At 44.2% G+C, this 21317-nt stretch overlaps 1 protein-coding gene across 1 annotated transcript in view; it reads right to left on the bottom strand.

Annotated features, from left to right (window-relative positions):
• LOC138199267 (glycogen debranching enzyme-like) overlaps nt 1-21317 on the bottom strand; it is a 37263-nt gene that overhangs the window by 9056 nt on the left and 6890 nt on the right. The window contains 20 exon segments of the mRNA XM_069151207.1: nt 38-171; nt 619-636; nt 638-756; nt 938-1068; nt 3581-3715; nt 3794-3903; nt 3998-4116; nt 4200-4347; nt 5462-5590; nt 5777-5872; nt 6674-6810; nt 7779-7902; nt 8351-8538; nt 9211-9350; nt 10879-10976; nt 11067-11169; nt 13116-13239; nt 13452-13560; nt 13900-14081; nt 20851-21051. Coding sequence (XP_069007308.1) covers nt 38-171; nt 619-636; nt 638-756; nt 938-1068; nt 3581-3715; nt 3794-3903; nt 3998-4116; nt 4200-4347; nt 5462-5590; nt 5777-5872; nt 6674-6810; nt 7779-7902; nt 8351-8538; nt 9211-9350; nt 10879-10976; nt 11067-11169; nt 13116-13239; nt 13452-13560; nt 13900-14081; nt 20851-21051 — 2545 coding nt within the window.

Raw genomic sequence — 21317 nt, 5'->3', positions numbered from 1 at the left:
GGGACAGCAGAGCGAGCAGCTGAAGGACGTCTCTGACCTGGACATGTGGTTGAAGACGGCGGTCAGCGCCGTCCTGAATGCTCCCTGGATGATGGCGTCAAAGTAACAGGGCAGCAGGTAGCGGGGAAGGTTCTTCAGGTACACAAACATGGCCTGGAACCACAGGCCCACCTGGGGGTCAAAGGTCAACACCAGGCTCATCACTCACCAGTCCACCGAACAGAAACCAGTAATAACCGGTCCATGCTAAAGAGGACAGCTTTTTAAATGTTTCATTAACTAAACACAAACAGCAGTTATTGATTATGAAAATGAAAAAGGTCATTTTTATGGGACATTTGTTAGTTTGGGAGCATCAAGTGTTTTCTTGTTCCTGAAGCCAAACATTTCTATGTTTATGTATTATGGGATGTCTCTGCTCCGCCCACCTGTCAATCAGTTTTACATGAAACATGACTCCATGATTTAATGGAGACAATAACTGATCTGAACATGAAACTCTGTTTACCCTTTCAGACTTTGATCACCTTCTTGTATTATCAGGAACATCTAGTGGATCTGAAGACTGAAGCTCACTGCTGATTGGTTGGCTTTAAGGTGGACCTGATTGGAGCTCACCTCTCCTACCGCCCCCCCCCCTGGACAGCAGTCTGTTGGACACGTAGTCCATCATCCAGTCTCCATGTCTCAGGTTCTCACAGAACGGATGACCCAGATCATTCTGAGGACGGATCTCTGCCAGCACCGACATCAGGCCTGAGACAGAACCAGACCACATCAAACAGGACCGGACCGGACCGGAAGAGAGAAGAGAAGACAGGATTAGAGATTATTGGACCTACATAACTTCTGTAATAACTGATGATGATCATTATGATGAGCCTTGACCTTTCACAGTGTGTTTTGAACCTTGACCTTTCACCTCAGTGTTTTGTACCTTGCAGGCCTCCGTAGCTGAGCGGGGCCCCTGAGGGGATGTGGTAGCACCCCCCCCCCTCCTCTCTCTCCTCAGCATCGCAGCGGTACAGCAGGATGTTCAGGTCAGCCAGGGTCAGCCGCTCCATGATGCTGAGGGGGGAGGAGACATCGGTCAGGACCACCACTGATTGGACAACAGTCAGGAAGAGCTGTCAGCTGGTTTTTATTAGGACGGTGCGACATTCAGTACTGACAGACGTCTCCTTGTTTCTGAAAGGCATAAAGACCAAAAACACGTATTCGTTTTTTGTTATAATTTGGACTCATTGTTGTCAGTGATGTCCGGAAGCTGCTTCCTCTCATGGAGGAGCTGGTCCACTCGGTCAGCACCAGGAGGAGCTGGCAGCTGGTCCAGAGGTGCTACTCCACAGTATTCTTCTCCACACAGATTCTTAATGTCACATCTCAAAACACCAGCAAGAGGAGGCTCCATTAGGGCCAGGAGGCTAGCCAATCAGATCCTGCAGAACCAAGTTGAACCTAGGGAGAGTTTTGAAGGAACCCGTCTGGCCTTCTCGGAACCCCCCAGGAGGGGGCGACGTCATGCTCACCTGTCCAGCCGCTCTGCTGGCTCCTTTCCGGGTCCTGCAACTTTTCTAGCCTCAGTCTTTGAGGACTCAACCTCCCAGCCTTCCACGGCAGCCACCACAGACTCTCCAGCAACCAGTCGCTACGGACTCTCCTCTTGTTCCTGTCGTCAGAACGAATGAGGTCAACGATGCCGGCCCACTAGTTTCCGGCCAGGTCAACGACGCCGTCCCTCCGTTTCCTGTGTGCGGACGGGCCGCCGATTCCGGGCCACCCAGTCGGAGGCAGGAGCAGGAGGCGTGGTGTCGACCCAGCCGGTGGCTGAGGGAGGAGGTGTGGCGTTGACCCCACCAAAGATAGGAGCGGGAGGCGTGGCATTGACCCGGCAAGAAGCCGGTGGCCTACCGTCGGTGACTCGTCTGGCGGCAGGAACGGGAGGAACGGCTTCGTTGACCCGGCCGGAAGCTGGTGGCCCGGCATCGGTGACCCGCCCAAAGACAGGGACGGGAGGGACGTCCGTAGCAGCTGGAAGTCTTGCCAGGGTTGGAGATCCTGAGGCTGGCTTGGGCAGTGATGCAATTAAGTCCAAACCTGCTTGACACAGGTACTGCCACAGAGCAGCGGGGTCAAGACCAGGCCACACCCGTGAACTGCAGGGGTCTCCAAAAAAAAAACTCCAGGCATCTCCTTAGTTTGGTCATGTTATTCAATGTCTTACAAACAGAGGGTATAGCAGTCAGCCAGGACCGGTCTGTCACTACAGACTCCATCAATCTGAGACCCAACAAGTGGAGGTCAAAGTCAGGTTTCAGAACATCAGAATAAAGCGATTCCAGAGCGGACCTCACCAACAAAAAATTTCCCCTCGGGGATTAATAAAGTAACTACCTAACCTAACCTAACAAGGGGTCGTATGTGAAATAAGTCTCAGGGGATGGAGAGTGTGGCAGAGCTTGTTGGCTGAATTGAGGGAGTAGAAGGCAGAAGGCCAGGCGGGTTCCCTCAAAACCTGTTCTGGGTTCAACTGGGCCTGGTAAGCTCCGGCGGGCCTGATTGGCCAGATACTGGAACAGAGTCATGGTCTGGGGACCCGAGTCTGTGGCCACTGGGTCCATACCTGGTCGGTCCATTCTGTTATGTGGCGCGGCAGGACTGGACCCAAATGCAGACACAAAATCGAGTTCAGGTACAGAACAGTCTTTATTTACTGGTGGAGGTTGAGTCCAAGGCAGGCTAGCAGGCTGGATAGAGTGTGTGGTTTCCTGAGGTCTGACACAGGGTAGCAGGCACGATAGGGACGGGACAGGACAGTGGTCTCAGGTGGTCTGACGTAGCAGACAGTATGGACCGACACCTCAGGACTGCAGGACCAGGGTTGATATAGTGTCAGGAGGTGATTAGTGTGATGAGCAACCTGCAGGTGGTGATCAGCTGGATTGGTGGCAGCTGCTCAGACAGATGAAGGGCGTGGCCATGGGAGGTGACTGGAGGCGGGCGGAGGAGGACACGGAACAAAACACAAGCACATGGCCAACAACAATAAATACACAAGAATGACAGGACACATGAGGAGAGGAGGTCTGGGGAAACAAAGGCCAGAACACAGGGTCAGACAGGGATCCTGACATGTTTAAATCATTTATGATGAAACCTGCTGGTCAAATAACAATTCACCAGACATGAGAATGAACCATTTTGGGCTGAACTGTATACAGTATTTATATAGTATAAATATGTATACAGTATTTATGTAGTATTACAGTATTTATGTAGTATAAATGTGTATACAGTTGGCATGACAATTAAATGAACCTTGAGCCTCGATCTTGTTAAAATAGTACTGAAATAGTTGCATTCATTCTCGTTGTTTTTGATGAGTAATGAATCAATGAAAATAACAGTAATAATAAAACAGGTCTCAGGAAGTCAAACATGAGAGTCTGAATCAAATGGAAACATGAGATTGTTACAGCAGTAATAATAATATAAGTAATAATAATCTGATCTCATTATGTTCATTTATTCTACTTCTGTTGGTGTCGCAGCTGGTTGAGGATTCATAAATCATACGAACGTCATCAGGGGTCTGCTGAGAACTGATGGTGGTCCGGGCTCAGCCAGGCTGCCGTTCTGGTACTGAGGACCGAACTGGATCAGGTGGCGTCTCAGAGAGCCGAGCTGCTGCCGTGACAACGGGTCCAGACCCACCCTGATGGAGGACACAGAGAACACAGACGTACATACGCAGCTGATCACGTGATGCTGTCAGACGTAGGGCGATGCCCACCTGAAGATGATGGCACTGCCGGGTGTGAACCTCTCCAACACCACCTCCTCTCCACCACGGCCGGGTCCAGACACCACGCCGGCCCGTTTCACCGCCCGGCTGTCCTCCAGCTGGAAGACGTTCATGTTAATGTACTTCTGACTGAATGAGTTATCATCAGACGTCCTCAGGATCTCTGGTACTGGAGGAGGACTGCTGTCCTACCTGGATGCGTTCTTTAACCTCCACGGTCCAGTCCGCCGGGTCGTTCATGTCTCTGTCATCTGTCATGTTGTTTCTCCTCACAAAGGTCTGAGCTTCTAACAGCACCTCCTCAACCCGACCTGAGACGACAGGAAACAGAACCAGAGGTCACCTGGAGCCCTCCGAGGAGGAAGATCAGGATCAGGTGGTTGTTGAACGTCACCTGGCAGAAATATGGACACAGCATCCGGAGGATGATGTTTCTCTGGAGGCTTGATGTCCCTCCACAGCACGGCGACCACAGACTGTTGGCTGCTGGGACAGCACCTGGTCACTGTGACCACGCCCCCCTCCAGCTGCTCCACACACACCTATACATCCAAACGCAAAATCATGTAGCTGATTGTAGCTAAGGACCATTATACAATAAGTAGCTCCGCCCCAGAGATCTGATTGGTCAACTGAACATTTGGAACAAATCACCATGACAACACACCCTACTCATCACTACAAATATCCCTCCACCTCCTCAATGGGAATATAGAATTAGAATAGAATTTAATTTAATATAATAAGTAATATAATGTAGTTTCTACTTGTTCCAGGTCTATTAAATGACCCATTTGGTGAAGTCGGGTCTCTTTTGGTCCTTTTTGGTCGCTCCGAGCACCCGTACCGTAACACCACGGATAGTCACGCACTTACAATCCTAGAGGAGGCTAGCTGGACCGGTTTGGTTTGAACACATGACACGGAGCTAAAATGTTAAAAACACATGAGAACATGGATATCTTTGTTCATCAGATATCTTTGTTCATCAGATATCTTTGTTCATCAGATATCTTTGTTCATCACATATCTCTGTTCACCAGATATCTTTGTTCATCAGATATCTTTGTTCACCAGACATCTTTGTTCATCAGATATCTTTGTTCATCACATATCTTTGTTCATCAGATATCTTTGTTCATCAGATATCTTTGTTCATCAAATATCTTTGTTCATCAAATATCTCTGTTCACCAGATATCTTTGTTCATCAGATATCTTTGTTCACCAGACATCTTTGTTCATCAGATATCTTTGTTCATCAGATATCTTTGTTCATCAGATATCTTTGTTCATCAGATATCTTTGTTCATCAGACATCTTTGTTCATCAGATATCTTTGTTCATCAGACATCTTTGTTCATCACATATCTTTGTTCATCAGATATCTTTGTTCATCAGATATCTTTGTTCATCAGATATCTTTGTTCATCAGATATCTTTGTTCATCAAATATCTTTGTTCATCAGACATCTTTGTTCATCACATATCTTTGTTCATCAGATATCTTTGTTCATCAGATATCAGATCAGACTTTATTATTGAAATGACAATAATTACATTGAAGCACACCTGTTCTGTAATATTGCTTAAATACATAATCCATATGAGAAAAGAAATGAATGACTGAAGACATCCATCCTGTGTCTGAACCGACCTGAGTGAAGCCCTCTGCTGCCATCTGCTGGTGGAGCCGGTTCAGTACCAGCTTCACGGCCAACATCCCTGTCTGCAGGCCGACCCGGTCCCAGAAGGAGTACTGAGGATCCTCCCTGACCTCTGACCTCTGAACAACACAGGAAGCTTCATCTTCGGACAGCTAACTAACACAGAAGGCTCTCCGTGTTCGGTGGTGACAAACAGATAACTGACAGGTAACAGACAGGCAGACAGACAGGCAGAAAGACAGACAGATAGGCAGACAGACAGGCAGAAAGACAGACAGATAGGCAGACAGACACTGAGGTCTCACCTGATGCAGCATCTCGTCGTGTCCTCGGCTGCTGCAGGTCGCTCCACAGGACATGGACACCAGGACGGATGTTGGCAGGATGTCCAACACTGAAGACTGAAACAGAACCAACGATACCGGGCTGAGACTGGACTTCATGTCATAGACATAAAAACATACTAATAACTGACTGCTGCATGTACGAAACCATCATGTGTCACAGAGAGGAGCTCCTATCTCCAAACAGGAGGATCCACTGCGACTGGTTCCCTCCTCAGACTGCCACCCGTTCATGACAACAGTACCAATATTTACACACCTCACCTGTTTAAATTGTAAAAAGGCTTCAAGTTCTGCAGGATGGAGGGCGGGGCTGCTTTGACTGACAGGTGGGTCGAGTCACAATCAGCAAGCTGCGACCAGGCTCATAAATGCCTCAAAAATGAGCAAAAGCCCCCTTTTGCTCATTTTTGGATCATCCGGGAGTACGGCTGAGTCAGGTACCGCCAAGAATGAGACGATGACAGACCCAGAACTGAGCTTCAGAAGCAGTACTCAGGAAACATCTGGGCGACGGGTCGGAGACCACGCCCGCTTCTTATGTCCAACAGATTCAAGCAGTCCTTTAAACCCTCTTTAACCTCCATCACTCTGAGGATCTTATTATTAACGGTGTCACAGTTTGTCCCATGGACAGAACCCAAACCCTCCAATGAACACATCAAATATGGAAGCAGATGATGTTGAACCATGTTCAAAAATCATTATTTATGAGCTCCAAAAGATGTTGTTGGAGGTCAGAGGTCAAAGTAGATTAAAAGAGGCAGTGAGTGACATAATCTAAACAAACATACTGAGGCAGGAATAAAAGTACCAGAAGATCCGGTCCTTTACTGTGTGATGTAGCCGAGAGCATACCTCCATGTTGCTGTGACTGTCGGGGCTGTCCATGAACATGGTGTGGGGGGTGGCTGGGATCAGAGGCCGGAGGCCGGGCTGGATGAAGGCACCAACGGGCTCTCTGCAAAGACCGGCTGAGTCTGCAGCAGCAGCACCTGACAGAGGTTCAAATCTCAATCAACTGATCCACAGAGTCAGAGGACATAACAGAGGTGATGTCACAGATGTCTGGGCACAGCTTGCCCCGGCTTGTAATACCAGTTTGTACTACAGGGGGCGACAGAGAGTCACTGTAGTGTGCAGTCTGCCCTCAGTCCAACCTGAGAGGAAGAACAAGTCCTGGATAAAATCCACAGACTGTTTATAAAACTAAATAAAACTACAGACTGGACATAAAAGAGTTCGTAGCTTCAGGTCTGTAAAATGGTTCTGATCCAGAAGTGTCTTCAGCTGCAATACCAGCGAGTGCCACTAGAGGTCGGCTCCAAAAAGCCTCCGGCTCCATAGACTCCCATTCAACTTCTCTCATCAAATCCAAAGTGAATAAAATGTGTCCATCAGTTATCTCGGTGTTGTTAGCTAAAGTCACTCCTTCTTATTAGTTTTCTGGAGGTCCATCTGAAAATAATCCCTCATTCATTAGAAAAGAAGATTCAAGAAGACCTGTTTTTGGGGGCGTATCTGTTTGATTGACAGGCCTGTGGTGCAGTCAGGTTACAGCTATCGGTGGGCGGGACGTAGTATCGTCAGGTTTCCACATATAGAACCAGTGTGATCGAACATGAGCTGCAGAGCGAAAACAAACTGAGCTCATGCAGTCAGGTCAGAACCAAACCATGCAGGGGTGGAGACCAGAGAGACAGGATGGAGGACAGGGAGGGAACACAAGAGACGGACAGAGATGAACAGAACATGAATAGACAGAGAGGATGAACCATCGTCTGATTGATGGAGGATTACTACAGTTATTAGTTACATATCAACACAGAGGCAGAAAAACAGTTTGAAATGATAATATAGAAGACACATGTCCTGTAAATGTGTGAGGAAACCAAAGGAAAGACACTTCACTACAGTACAACCATCAGACCAGAGAGAGCAGGGCGACGGGTCGGGTCGGTACCTCGCACCAAGCTGCTGATGCCCAGGCGGTTCACATACACACTCTCCATAACCTGGTCAGCTGTACTGAGGTCAGCAGCCACGTAGAGGTTGGACCTGACGGCTCTGGCTGCTGCCAGCATCGCCTGCAGGGACACATGAAGGACAGTGAACACGGAGTCCACACATACACATGTATGTTCTTACTGAACCATCATACCTGCTCACAATTACATATGAACCACTTTCTTTTCATTTCTACAGTAATATTTTAAATAATCATAAATACAGATTACAAGAAGTAACACAGAGGTTCAACATTTTTCATCTGTCTCCCTCATGTTGATGCATCCATTCCTCTTCACTCTAATAATAATTAGTACAGGATATGATTCCCTCCCTCCAGGTTTTATAGACACTGAACCCTCTCAGACCATCTAACACTGAGTTTAGGACCTCAGTGAGACCACAGCAACCAGTAACAGTTCAAAGTAATGAGATGAAGAGCTGTGAGAGTTGTTGGGAAACAGCATCTCAGATACCGATATCATCTCAGATACCGATATCATCTCAGATACCGATATCATCTCGTACCTGGGTGACGTGCAGCGGGGTGGAGAGGCAGCGGACCAGCTGGACTCCGGAGAAGAGCCGCGCTGTCATCTCTGTGTACGTGGTCATGTGACTCCACAGGTACGGACAGTCCTCCGGTTTCTCTCCATAACGCAGCTTGATGGTGTCTTCCAGACACATAAGTTCTCTCCTCAGGTAGACGTCTGAGCCTGCAGCAGGAGACACACACAGAGGTCAGAGGTCAGAGGTCTGTACATCCCAGCGTCAGACCACCTCACCGATGCACCGTGAGAAGCATCTGAGCCACTGAAAGTAAACATGGATATTAAACTGTTCCAATAACCAGCTTTTCAGATGTTTTACCAGGAAGGACATTTATGTTTGACAAAACTTTTATGTTTCCTTCAAGTGTGCTAGAAACGAAATGAGCTGAGAGTTTCCATGGTGATGCATGTGTCTCTGTCTGCGTGGACATTTGATAGATGAAGATATCTGACACGGACCAGTGATGGACGTCAGAGGCTTCAGTCACATCACGTCAACGCTGTATGAAAAATGCTGATTTGTGGTGGATAGTTGAGTGGAGTTTGTTGGAGGTGTTCCTGAGAGCTGGAGTGTCATCACGGTTTCACATCACACCAAAGTAATGAAGAAGAAAGATTGTGACCTCATGTCTCAGATTATTACTATTATAACCCAGAAGAGTGGGCGGGTCTAATGACAGAATGTGATGAAGGATACAGGCCAACACAAGAACTGCTGATCATACACATTTTAATATTAATGATACAAACCTAGCTGGCAGCACTGGTACTGAGATCAATAATTTATGTATAAATGTATTCCTCTGACTAAAAATAAGTTAACAGGTGTATGTTTACCTGACTCAGCAAAGTTCCTGATGACATCGTCTCCTTTCACCCAGCCGTCACAGGCCAGCAGGAGACAGGCCTTCTGTCTCTGCTCCATCAGCTGCTCCTCCTCCTCCACGCTCATCTCTTCAAACGGGAAGAGGAAATACCTGCAGGAGGCCCAGATGTCAAGTGTTTAAGGTTCACCAGTAGACTTCAGGTGTTAAAGGTTCACCTGTAGACTTCAGGTGTTAAAGGTTCACCAGTAGACTTCAGGTGTTAAAGGTTCACCTGTAGACTTCAGGTGTTAAAGGTCCACCTGTAGACTTCAGGTGTTTAAGGTTCACCAGTAGACTTCAGGTGTTAAAGGTTCACCTGTAGACTTCAGGTGTTAAAGGTTCACCAGTAGACTTCAGGTGTTAAAGGTTCACCTGTAGACTTCAGGTGTTAAAGGTTCACCAGTAGACTTCAGGTGTTAAAGGTTCACCTGTAGACTTCAGGTGTTAAAGGTTCACCAGTAGACTTCAGGTGTTAAAGGTTCACCTGTAGACTTCAGGTGTTAAAGGTTCACCTGTAGACTTCAGGTGTTAAAGGTTCACCAGTAGACTTCAGGTGTTAAAGGTTCACCAGTAGACTTCAGGTGTTAAAGGTTCACCTGTAGACTTCAGGTGTTAAAGGTCCACCTGTAGACTTCAGGTGTTTAAGGTTCACCAGTAGACTTCAGGTGTTAAAGGTTCACCTGTAGACTTCAGGTGTTAAAGGTTCACCAGTAGACTTCAGGTGTTAAAGGTTCACCTGTAGACTTCAGGTGTTAAAGGTTCACCAGTAGACTTCAGGTGTTAAAGGTTCACCTGTAGACTTCAGGTGTTAAAGGTTCACCAGTAGACTTCAGGTGTTAAAGGTTCACCTGTAGACTTCAGGTGTTAAAGGTTCACCTGTAGACTTCAGGTGTTAAAGGTTCACCAGTAGACTTCAGGTGTTAAAGGTTCACCTGTAGACTTCAGGTGTTAAAGGTTCACCTGTAGACTTCAGGTGTTAAAGGTTCACCTGTAGACTGCAGGTGTTAAAGGTTCACCTGTAGACTTCAGGTGTTAAAGGTTCACCTGTAGACTGCAGGTGTTAAAGGTTCACCTGTAGACTTCAGGTGTTAAAGGTTCACCTGTAGACTTCAGGTGTTAAAGGTTCACCTGTAGACTTCAGGTGTTAAAGGTTCACCTGTAGACTGCAGGTGTTAAAGGTTCACCTGTAGACTTCAGGTGTTAAAGGTTCACCTGTAGACTGCAGGTGTTAAAGGTTCACCAGTAGACTTCAGGTGTTAAAGGTTCACCAGTAGACTTCAGGTGTTAAAGGTTCACCTGTAGACTTCAGGTGTTAAAGGTTCACCTGTAGACTTCAGGTGTTAAAGGTTCACCAGTAGACTTCAGGTGTTAAAGGTTCACCTGTAGACTTCAGGTGTTAAAGGTTCACCTGTAGACTTCAGGTGTTAAAGGTTCACCTGTAGACTGCAGGTGTTAAAGGTTCACCTGTAGACTTCAGGTGTTAAAGGTTCACCTGTAGACTTCAGGTGTTAAAGGTTCACCTGTAGACTGCAGGTGTTAAAGGTTCACCAGTAGACTTCAGGTGTTAAAGGTTCACCTGTAGACATCAAATGTACTCGCATCAGATGTTTAACCTCATCATGTGACTTTAAACCGCTACCTGGGACAGAGAGGATGTTTCCTGGTCACCTTCCCCAGCTGAGGACCCTCAGCAGCAACACGCTCATAAACTACATTACCCACAATGCAGTCAATCGCCTGCAGAGAGAACAGAGCAGGGTCAGCAGGAAAGACACACACACACACACACACACACACACACACACACACACACACACACACACACACCTGCGCTGCGTGCTGGTTCATCTCTCTGTAAAGGTCAAAGTTCAGCTCCTCCAGTCTCCTCCTGAACGTGTGGCAGCAGTCCGGTATGTCTGATTGGTTGAGACTGTTCCCATGGAGACACATTTCACTGGTTAATACATCATGTGATGCTGTTACACACCTCACGACAACTCTTTAAAAGTTTATTTAAATAAACAGTTTATTGACTTCATTGTAGACAACAGCCTCCATGAATACTAGATATAATAATATAGATGATAATATATATTAATATAGATAATATGTAACAATATTATATATAATAATAATATAGATAATAATACGTAATAAAAATATAGATAATAATACATAATAATATAGATTATAATATATTAATATAGATAATAATACATAATGAAAACATAGATAATAATACATAACAATAATAAAGATAATAAAATGTAATAATGATAATATAGATAATATTATATAATAATAAAGATAATAATACATAATGATAATGTTGCACACCTCAGGACAACGCTTTAAAACTTTAAAAATAAACAGTTTATTGACTTCATTGCAGACAATAGCTCCTCCATGAATTCTAAATATAATAATAATATAGATAATAATACATAATAATAACATCAATAATAATACATAATAATATAGATAATGATAATATAGACAACATTATATAATAATAAAGATAATAATACATAATAATAATAATGTAGATAATTAAAGCTGCAAGCAGTGATACGCGGTCCCTCGCACGCTGCATGTCAGCTCCCTGACGTGCAGCGCGCGAGGGACCGCGTATACCCGCTTAAAGTTGCAATTTTTGTTTCGTTTCCTGTCTCCAGCAGGGGGCGCTACGACTATGAGCGAATATTGCCATACAGGTGTCTTCAGGGCAGGACTGCTATCAAAGATGTAATGTTTGAGGAAGATCAGAATATGGACATAAAAGTTACAGCAACTTGTAGTGTCATGGCGAGACGCTCAAAATGGCCGCCACGCCACGTGCACACCATTGGACGAAAACAAATTCATGATGCCGAGAGACTTTTTTGTATATCTCGGTGTGATACACGTGTCCAACAAATTTGGTGCATGTTGGTGAAACTGGTGGGCTGCAGTTTAGGGGGCGCTGGCGAGCCGTTTGGCCACACCCACTCACAAAACATATCAGATGTATCGTCTCACCACGCCGGATGTATGTGACACGTTTCGTGAGGTTTCAAGTATCCTTTGACCTTAAACATCAACTTCCTGTGTCACGGCGAGACATCCAACTTTGCCACATCGTCACGGCGACGCCCATTGACAATGTCGATCGAAATTTCTCGATATATCATCAACCACATGTTTACGTTATTCTGATCCTGACTTTACGGTCATGTATCCACTAGAATACGAAATTTTTCGTACCAACTTTCATGAGTTTCTGAATATGATAAAGCCTCCAAAAAGGAAGTTCTTTGCAGAAAAATAAGAAACGAAAAGAAAACTAATTCCTTGGGGAACAACAGAGCTTTCACACCTTCGGTGCTCTAATAATAGAGGTGGAGGAAAAACAATCTCCCTGATGGGTTTGATCTGAGTTTAGGACTACTGCTGTGACGTCTTGGTTCTTAGTACCCGTCCCACTGTCCTGTTGTCATGGAGACTGTGGTGGGGGGACGTGGTTTGGCTCAGCTGCAGGAGGGACTGATTGGGGGAGTGGTTCAGGGAAGAGGCTTCATTAGCTCAGCTGAAATCAAAGACTGATTGTCCCTCTCTCCCTTTAAAAAGCCAAGCAGCAGGACACCAGTGTCTCACTCCCAGGGACACGGAGAGGAGGCTGGTTGTCTGGCTGTGAGCTGATGGTGTGGCATGTGTTCGAATGCCCGGCAGGAGAGCACCAGAGGGAAAAGGGATCGTTGGTGGTGAAATAAACACATTGGAACAGCGTACTTTGGTGAAGTGTTGTGCGTTCAGCCGATAGAACCCACAGTGACGGCAAGGATGTCTGTCACAGAAACGAAAGTCCAACATGTTCTAGAACCCCAGAGACAAGTTCACCTGGGAGGCAGCAGGAGGTCCAGAGCACCGCTCATGTCCACCGTGTTTCCAAAGCGTCGGTACCGAGGATCCTGAACCATCTTCAACTGCTGCTTCCTCTCTGGTCTGGACTCCAGTCTGTCACCTACACACACACACACACACACACACACACACACACACACACACACACACACACACACACACACAGACACACACACACACACACACACACACACACACACACACACACACACAGACAGACAGACACAACTGGTGTGTCTGGAGTATGTGTGTATGTGTGTGTGTCTGGAGTGTGTGTGTATGTGTGTGTGTCTGGAGTGTGTGTTGTCTCACTTGTCTCCAACAAGACTCTAAATTGCTCAACAGCTTCGTCCACATCAACTTGCAGGAACTCCCAGAGACGAAGACGAGAAAAGACCTGCTGCAGGACGGACCACAAAGACTGATACATACACACACAAACACACACACACACAGACACACACACACACACACACACACACACACAGACACACAGACACAGACACACAGACACACACACACACACACACACAGACACACACACACACACACACACACACAGACACACACACACACACACACACACACACACACACACACACACACACACACACACACACACACACACAGAGAGACACACACACACACACACACACACACACACAGACACACACACACACATAATAAATGAAGTATAGATGTGTGTATCTGTGGTTGTAACCCTCCATGCTGCAGGTAACCTGTCCTGAAGCTGACTCACCTGAACATGCTGCTCTTCATGGATCAGTGCTGGTACTCCTTGTTCACAATATTTCCCATCAGCCACTTCACCGCTGAGACGCCACAGAGCTCTGTCCAATAACCACGCTGGTCTCAGGTAGGGAGAGTTCACCAGGTTGTAACCACACTCAGGGTGAAGGAGGACCCACTCACTGTCTGCAGCTGGAGGAGGGGGGGAGGGGGGAGCAGAGGAGGGGCAGCAGAGGAGAGAGGAGGAGGAGGAAGAGAGGAGGATGAAGGTGGTTCATTAGCAGCTTTGAGTGATAGATCTGTACAGTAGGACTCTACTTCCCAGCATGCATTGCTCTGAGCTGTCAGTGAGTTCTCTATAAACTGAAAGAATAAAGTCCAGCTAACAAAACAAAGTCTCACAAATGTTAATTAACTTTAATTCTTCTTTGATTTTATTGTCAGTTTTGTCTTCGATGTCTTTTTTTTTCTTCTTTTGTTCGACTCTTTAAATTGTGTTCATACTACTTCCATGTGTTGTCACTGTCACCTCGTTACCGTGTCGATAAGCCTGCTGAAACACTGGAGTGAAATAGAAACAGACATCTGTGAAGCAGAAGTTCAGAGTTCTACTTCTGTAAACAGACGACCTTCAGAATGAACAGACGAAATATCAGAGAGGACACTGAGACTCAACCTCACACCTGCTGCTGTAAGGAGACACTGCAGCAACACAACACAACAACACTACGACAACACTACAACACTACAACACTAAAACACAACAACACTACAACACTACAACACTACAACACTAAAACACAACAACACTACAACACTACAACACTAAAACACGACAACACTACAACACTAAAACACAACAACACTACAACACTACAACACTAAAACACAACAACACTACAACACTACAACACTAAAACACAACAACACTACAACACTACAAGACTATAACACTAAAACACAACAACACTACAACACTACAACACTAAAACACAACAACACTACAACACTACAACACTACAACACTAAAACACAACAACACTACAACACTACAACACTACAACACTAAAACACGACAACACTACAAGACTAAAACACGACAACACTACAACACTACAAGACTATAACACTACAACACTACAAGACTACAACACTACAACACTAAAACACGACAACACTACAAGACTAAAACACGACAACACTACAACACTACAAGACTATAACACTACAACACTACAAGACTACAACACTACAACACTACAACACTAAAACACAACAACACTACAACACTACAAGACTATAACACTAAAACACGACAACACTACAAGACTACAACACTAAAACACAACAACACTACAACACTACAACACTACAACACTAAAACACGACAACACTACAACACTAAAACACAACAACACTACAAGACTATAACACTAAAACACAACAACACTACAACACTACAACACTAAAACACAACAACACTACAACACTACAAGACTATAACACTAAAACACGACAACACTACAAGACTACAACACTAAAACACAACAACACTACAACACTACAACACTACAACACTAAAACACGACAACACTACAAGACTAAAACACGACAACACTACAACACTACAACACTAAAACACAACAACACTACAACACTACAACACTACAACACTAAAACACAACAACACAACAACACGACAACACTACAAGACTAAAACACGACAACACTACAAGACTACAACACTAAAACACAACAACACAACAACACTACAACACTACAACACGACAACACTACAAGACTAAAACACAACAACACTACAAGACTACAACACTACAACACTACAACACTACAACACTACAACACTAAAACACGACAACACTACAAGACTACAACACTAAAACACGACAACACTACAAGACTAAAACACGACAACACTACGAGACTAAAACACGACAACACTACAACACTAAAACACGACAACACTACAACACTACAACACTACAAGACTACAACACTAAAACACGACAACACTACAAGACTAAAACACGACAACACTACAACACTACAGCACTACAACACTACAACACTACAACACGACAACACTACAACACTACAACACTACAAGACTACAACACTAAAACACGACAACACTACAAGACTAAAACACGACAACACTACAACACTACAGCACTACAACACTAAAACACGACAACACTACAACACTAAAACACGACAACACTACAACACTACCACACTACAACACTACAACACTACAACACGAAAACACGACAACACTACAACACTAAAACACGACAACACTACAACACTACAACACTAAAACACGACAACACTACAAGACTAAAACATGACAACACTACAACACTACAGCACTACAACACTAAAACATGACAACACTACAACACTAAAACACGACAACACTACAACACTAAAACATGACAACACTACAAGACTAAAACACGACAACACTACAACACTAAAACACGACAACACTACAACACTACAACACTACAAGACTACAACACTAAAACACGACAACACTACAAGACTAAAACACGACAACACTACAACACTACAGCACTACAACACTACAACACTACAACACGACAACACTACAACACTACAACACTACAAGACTACAACACTAAAACACGACAACACTACAAGACTACAGCACTACAACACTAAAACACGACAACACTACAACACTAAAACACGACAACACTACAACACTACCACACTACAACACTACAGCACTACAACACTACAACACGAAAACACGACAACACTACAACACTACAACACTAAAACATGACAACACTACAACACTAAAACACGACAACACTACAACACTACAACACTAAAACATGACAACACTACAAGACTAAAACACGACAACACTACAACACTAAAACACGACAACACTAAAACACTAAAACACGACAACACTACAACACTAAAACACGACAACACTACAACACTACAACACTACAACACTAAAACACGACAACACTACAACACTAAAACACGACAACACTACAACACTACCACACTACAACACTACAGCACTACAACACTACAACACTAAAACACGACAACACTACAACATTAAAACACGACAACACTACAAGATTAAAACACGACAACACTACAACACTAAAACACGACAACACTACAACACTACAACACTAAAACACGACAACACTACAAGACTAAAACACGACAACACTACAAGACTAAAACACGACAACACTACAACACTACAAGACTATAACACTACAACACTACAAGACTACAACACTACAACACTACAACACTAAAACACAACAACACTACAACACTACAAGACTATAACACTAAAACACGACAACACTACAAGACTACAACACTAAAACACAACAACACTACAACACTACAACACTACAACACTAAAACACGACAACACTACAACACTAAAACACAACAACACTACAAGACTATAACACTAAAACACAACAACACTACAACACTACAACACTAAAACACAACAACACTACAACACTACAAGACTATAACACTAAAACACGACAACACTACAAGACTACAACACTAAAACACAACAACACTACAACACTACAACACTACAACACTAAAACACGACAACACTACAAGACTAAAACACGACAACACTACAACACTACAACACTAAAACACAACAACACTACAACACTACAACACTACAACACTAAAACACAACAACACAACAACACGACAACACTACAAGACTAAAACACGACAACACTACAAGACTACAACACTAAAACACAACAACACAACAACACTACAACACTACAACACGACAACACTACAAGACTAAAACACAACAACACTACAAGACTACAACACTACAACACTACAACACTACAACACTAAAACACGACAACACTACAAGACTACAACACTAAAACACGACAACACTACAAGACTAAAACACGACAACACTACGAGACTAAAACACGACAACACTACAACACTAAAACACGACAACACTACAACACTACAACACTACAAGACTACAACACTAAAACACGACAACACTACAAGACTAAAACACGACAACACTACAACACTACAGCACTACAACACTACAACACTACAACACGACAACACTACAACACTACAACACTACAAGACTACAACACTAAAACACGACAACACTACAAGACTAAAACACGACAACACTACAACACTACAGCACTACAACACTAAAACACGACAACACTACAACACTAAAACACGACAACACTACAACACTACCACACTACAACACTACAACACTACAACACGAAAACACGACAACACTACAACACTAAAACACGACAACACTACAACACTACAACACTAAAACACGACAACACTACAAGACTAAAACATGACAACACTACAACACTACAGCACTACAACACTAAAACATGACAACACTACAACACTAAAACACGACAACACTACAACACTAAAACATGACAACACTACAAGACTAAAACACGACAACACTACAACACTAAAACACGACAACACTACAACACTACAACACTACAAGACTACAACACTAAAACACGACAACACTACAAGACTAAAACACGACAACACTACAACACTACAGCACTACAACACTACAACACTACAACACGACAACACTACAACACTACAACACTACAAGACTACAACACTAAAACACGACAACACTACAAGACTACAGCACTACAACACTAAAACACGACAACACTACAACACTAAAACACGACAACACTACAACACTACCACACTACAACACTACAGCACTACAACACTACAACACTACAACACGACAACACTACAACACTACAACACTAAAACATGACAACACTACAACACTAAAACACGACAACACTACAACACTACAACACTAAAACATGACAACACTACAAGACTAAAACACGACAACACTACAACACTAAATCACGACAACACTAAAACACTAAAACACGACAACACTACAACACTAAAACACGACAACACTACAACACTACAACACTAAAACACGACAACACTACAACACTAAAACACGACAACACTACAACACTACCACACTACAACACTACAGCACTACAACACTACAACACTAAAACACGACAACACTACAACACTAAAACACGACAACACTACAAGACTAAAACACGACAACACTACAACACTACAGCACTACAACACTAAAACATGACAACACTACAAGACTAAAACACGACAACACTACAACACTAAAACACGACAACACTACAACACTACAACACTACAACACTAAAACACGACAACACTACAGCACAACAACACTACAACACAACAACAATACAACACTACAGCACAACAACACTAAAACACAACAACACAACGACACTACGACACAATAACACAACAACACAAAAACACTACAACACTACAACACTACAGCACAACAACACTAAAACACAACAACACAACAACCCTACGACACTACGACACAACAACACTACAACACTACAACACAACGACCCTACGACACTATGACACAACAACACAACAGCACAACAACACTACAACACTGCAACACAACAACATCACAACACTACAATACCACAACACTACAACACAACAACATTACAACACAACAACACTACAACACTAAAACACAACAACACTACAAAACATCAACACTACAACAACAGTACACCACTACAACACTACAACACAACAACACTACAACACAATACAACACAACAATACAACACAACAATACTACAACGCTACAAAGCTACAACACAACAACACTACGACACAACACTACACCACTACAACACTACAACACTAAACCACAACAACAAAACAACACTACAACACAACAACACTACAAGACTACAACACAACAACACTACAACACAACAACACTACAATACTACAACAACAGTACAACACTACAACACAACAACACTACAACACAACAAGAATGCAACACAAGAACACTACAACACAACAACACTACAAAGCTACAACACTACAACACTACAACACTAAACCACAACAACACAACAACTCTACAACACAACAATACTACAAGAATACAACACAACAACACTACAACACAACAACACTACAACACTACAGCACAACAACACAACAACACTACAACACTACAACACAACAACACTATAACACTACAAAGCTACAACACAACAGTGCTACAATTCTACAAAGCTACAACATAACAACACTACAACACTAAACCACAACAACACTACAACACTACAAGACTACAACACAACAACACTGCAACACTACAACACAACAACACTACACCACTACAACAGTACAACACTAAACCACTACAACACTAAACCACAACAACACAACAACAAAACAACACTACTACACAACAATATTACAACACTACCACACTGCTGAGGTACAGGTGGAGGAGAAGCAGCAGGTGTGGCTGTAGACCAAGTGACTCTACCTGTTTGGCTGTAGACCAGGTGACTCTACCTGTTTGGCTGTAGACCAGGTGACTCTACCTGTGTGGCTGTAGACCAGGTGACTCTACCTGTGTCGCTGTAGACCAGGTGACTCTACCTGTTTGGCTGTCGACCAGGTGACTCTACCTGTTTGGCTGTAGACCAGGTGACTCTACCTGTTTGGCTGTAGACCAGGTGACTCTACCTGTTTGGCTGTAGACCAGGTGACTCTACCTGTTTGGCTGTAGACCAGGTGACTCTACCTGTGTGGCTGTAGACCAGGTGACTCTACCTGTGTGGCTGTAGACCAGGTGACTCTACCTGTGTGTCTGTAGACCAGGTGACTCTACCTGTGTGTCTGTAGACCAGGTGACTCTACCTGTGTTGCTGTAGACCAGGTGACTCTACCTGTGTTGCTGTAGACCAGGTGACTCTACCTGTGTGGCTGTAGATCACGTCCGTGATGGCCAGCATGCTCCAGTCCTTCCTCAGCGTGTCCAGCAGGCGGCCCACGTCCGTCCAGGTGCAGCGCCGTCCCTCAGGTGAGCAGTCAGGGTTCAGCTGCAGCTGGTCGGCGACGGCGCGGCAGCCTGACACGCCGAGCCTCTGCAGCGGGCTGAAGTGGATCATGTTGTAGCCTGTTGAAGAGAGTTCATCCTCAGAGAAGCGTCCATGTTCTCTGTGTTTGTAACGACTGCTGACAGACTGTAGTTCATCTGATAAAGCCGAGTGTGTTCAAGTCCATCCGACACAGCACACCATAAACCAACGTGTTCATCCAATATTCATTATGTTTAACTCCTGAGCAGAAACTCCACCTGCTGCTCTGTTGGACAAACCAGCCCGTCTCAAAGCATGAAATAGACACGCCGCTCCACGTGACATTTAGATGTGTGTAAGTTTC

The sequence above is a fragment of the Embiotoca jacksoni genome, unplaced genomic scaffold (genome assembly GCF_022577435.1).
Source record: "Embiotoca jacksoni isolate LCO1_2020_lvr unplaced genomic scaffold, fEmbJac1.0.p SCAF_17, whole genome shotgun sequence".
Lineage (NCBI taxonomy): Eukaryota > Metazoa > Chordata > Actinopteri > Embiotocidae > Embiotoca > Embiotoca jacksoni.
The sequence above is the reverse complement of the archived record's forward strand: the minus strand, read 5'-3'. Positions and strand labels throughout refer to the sequence as shown.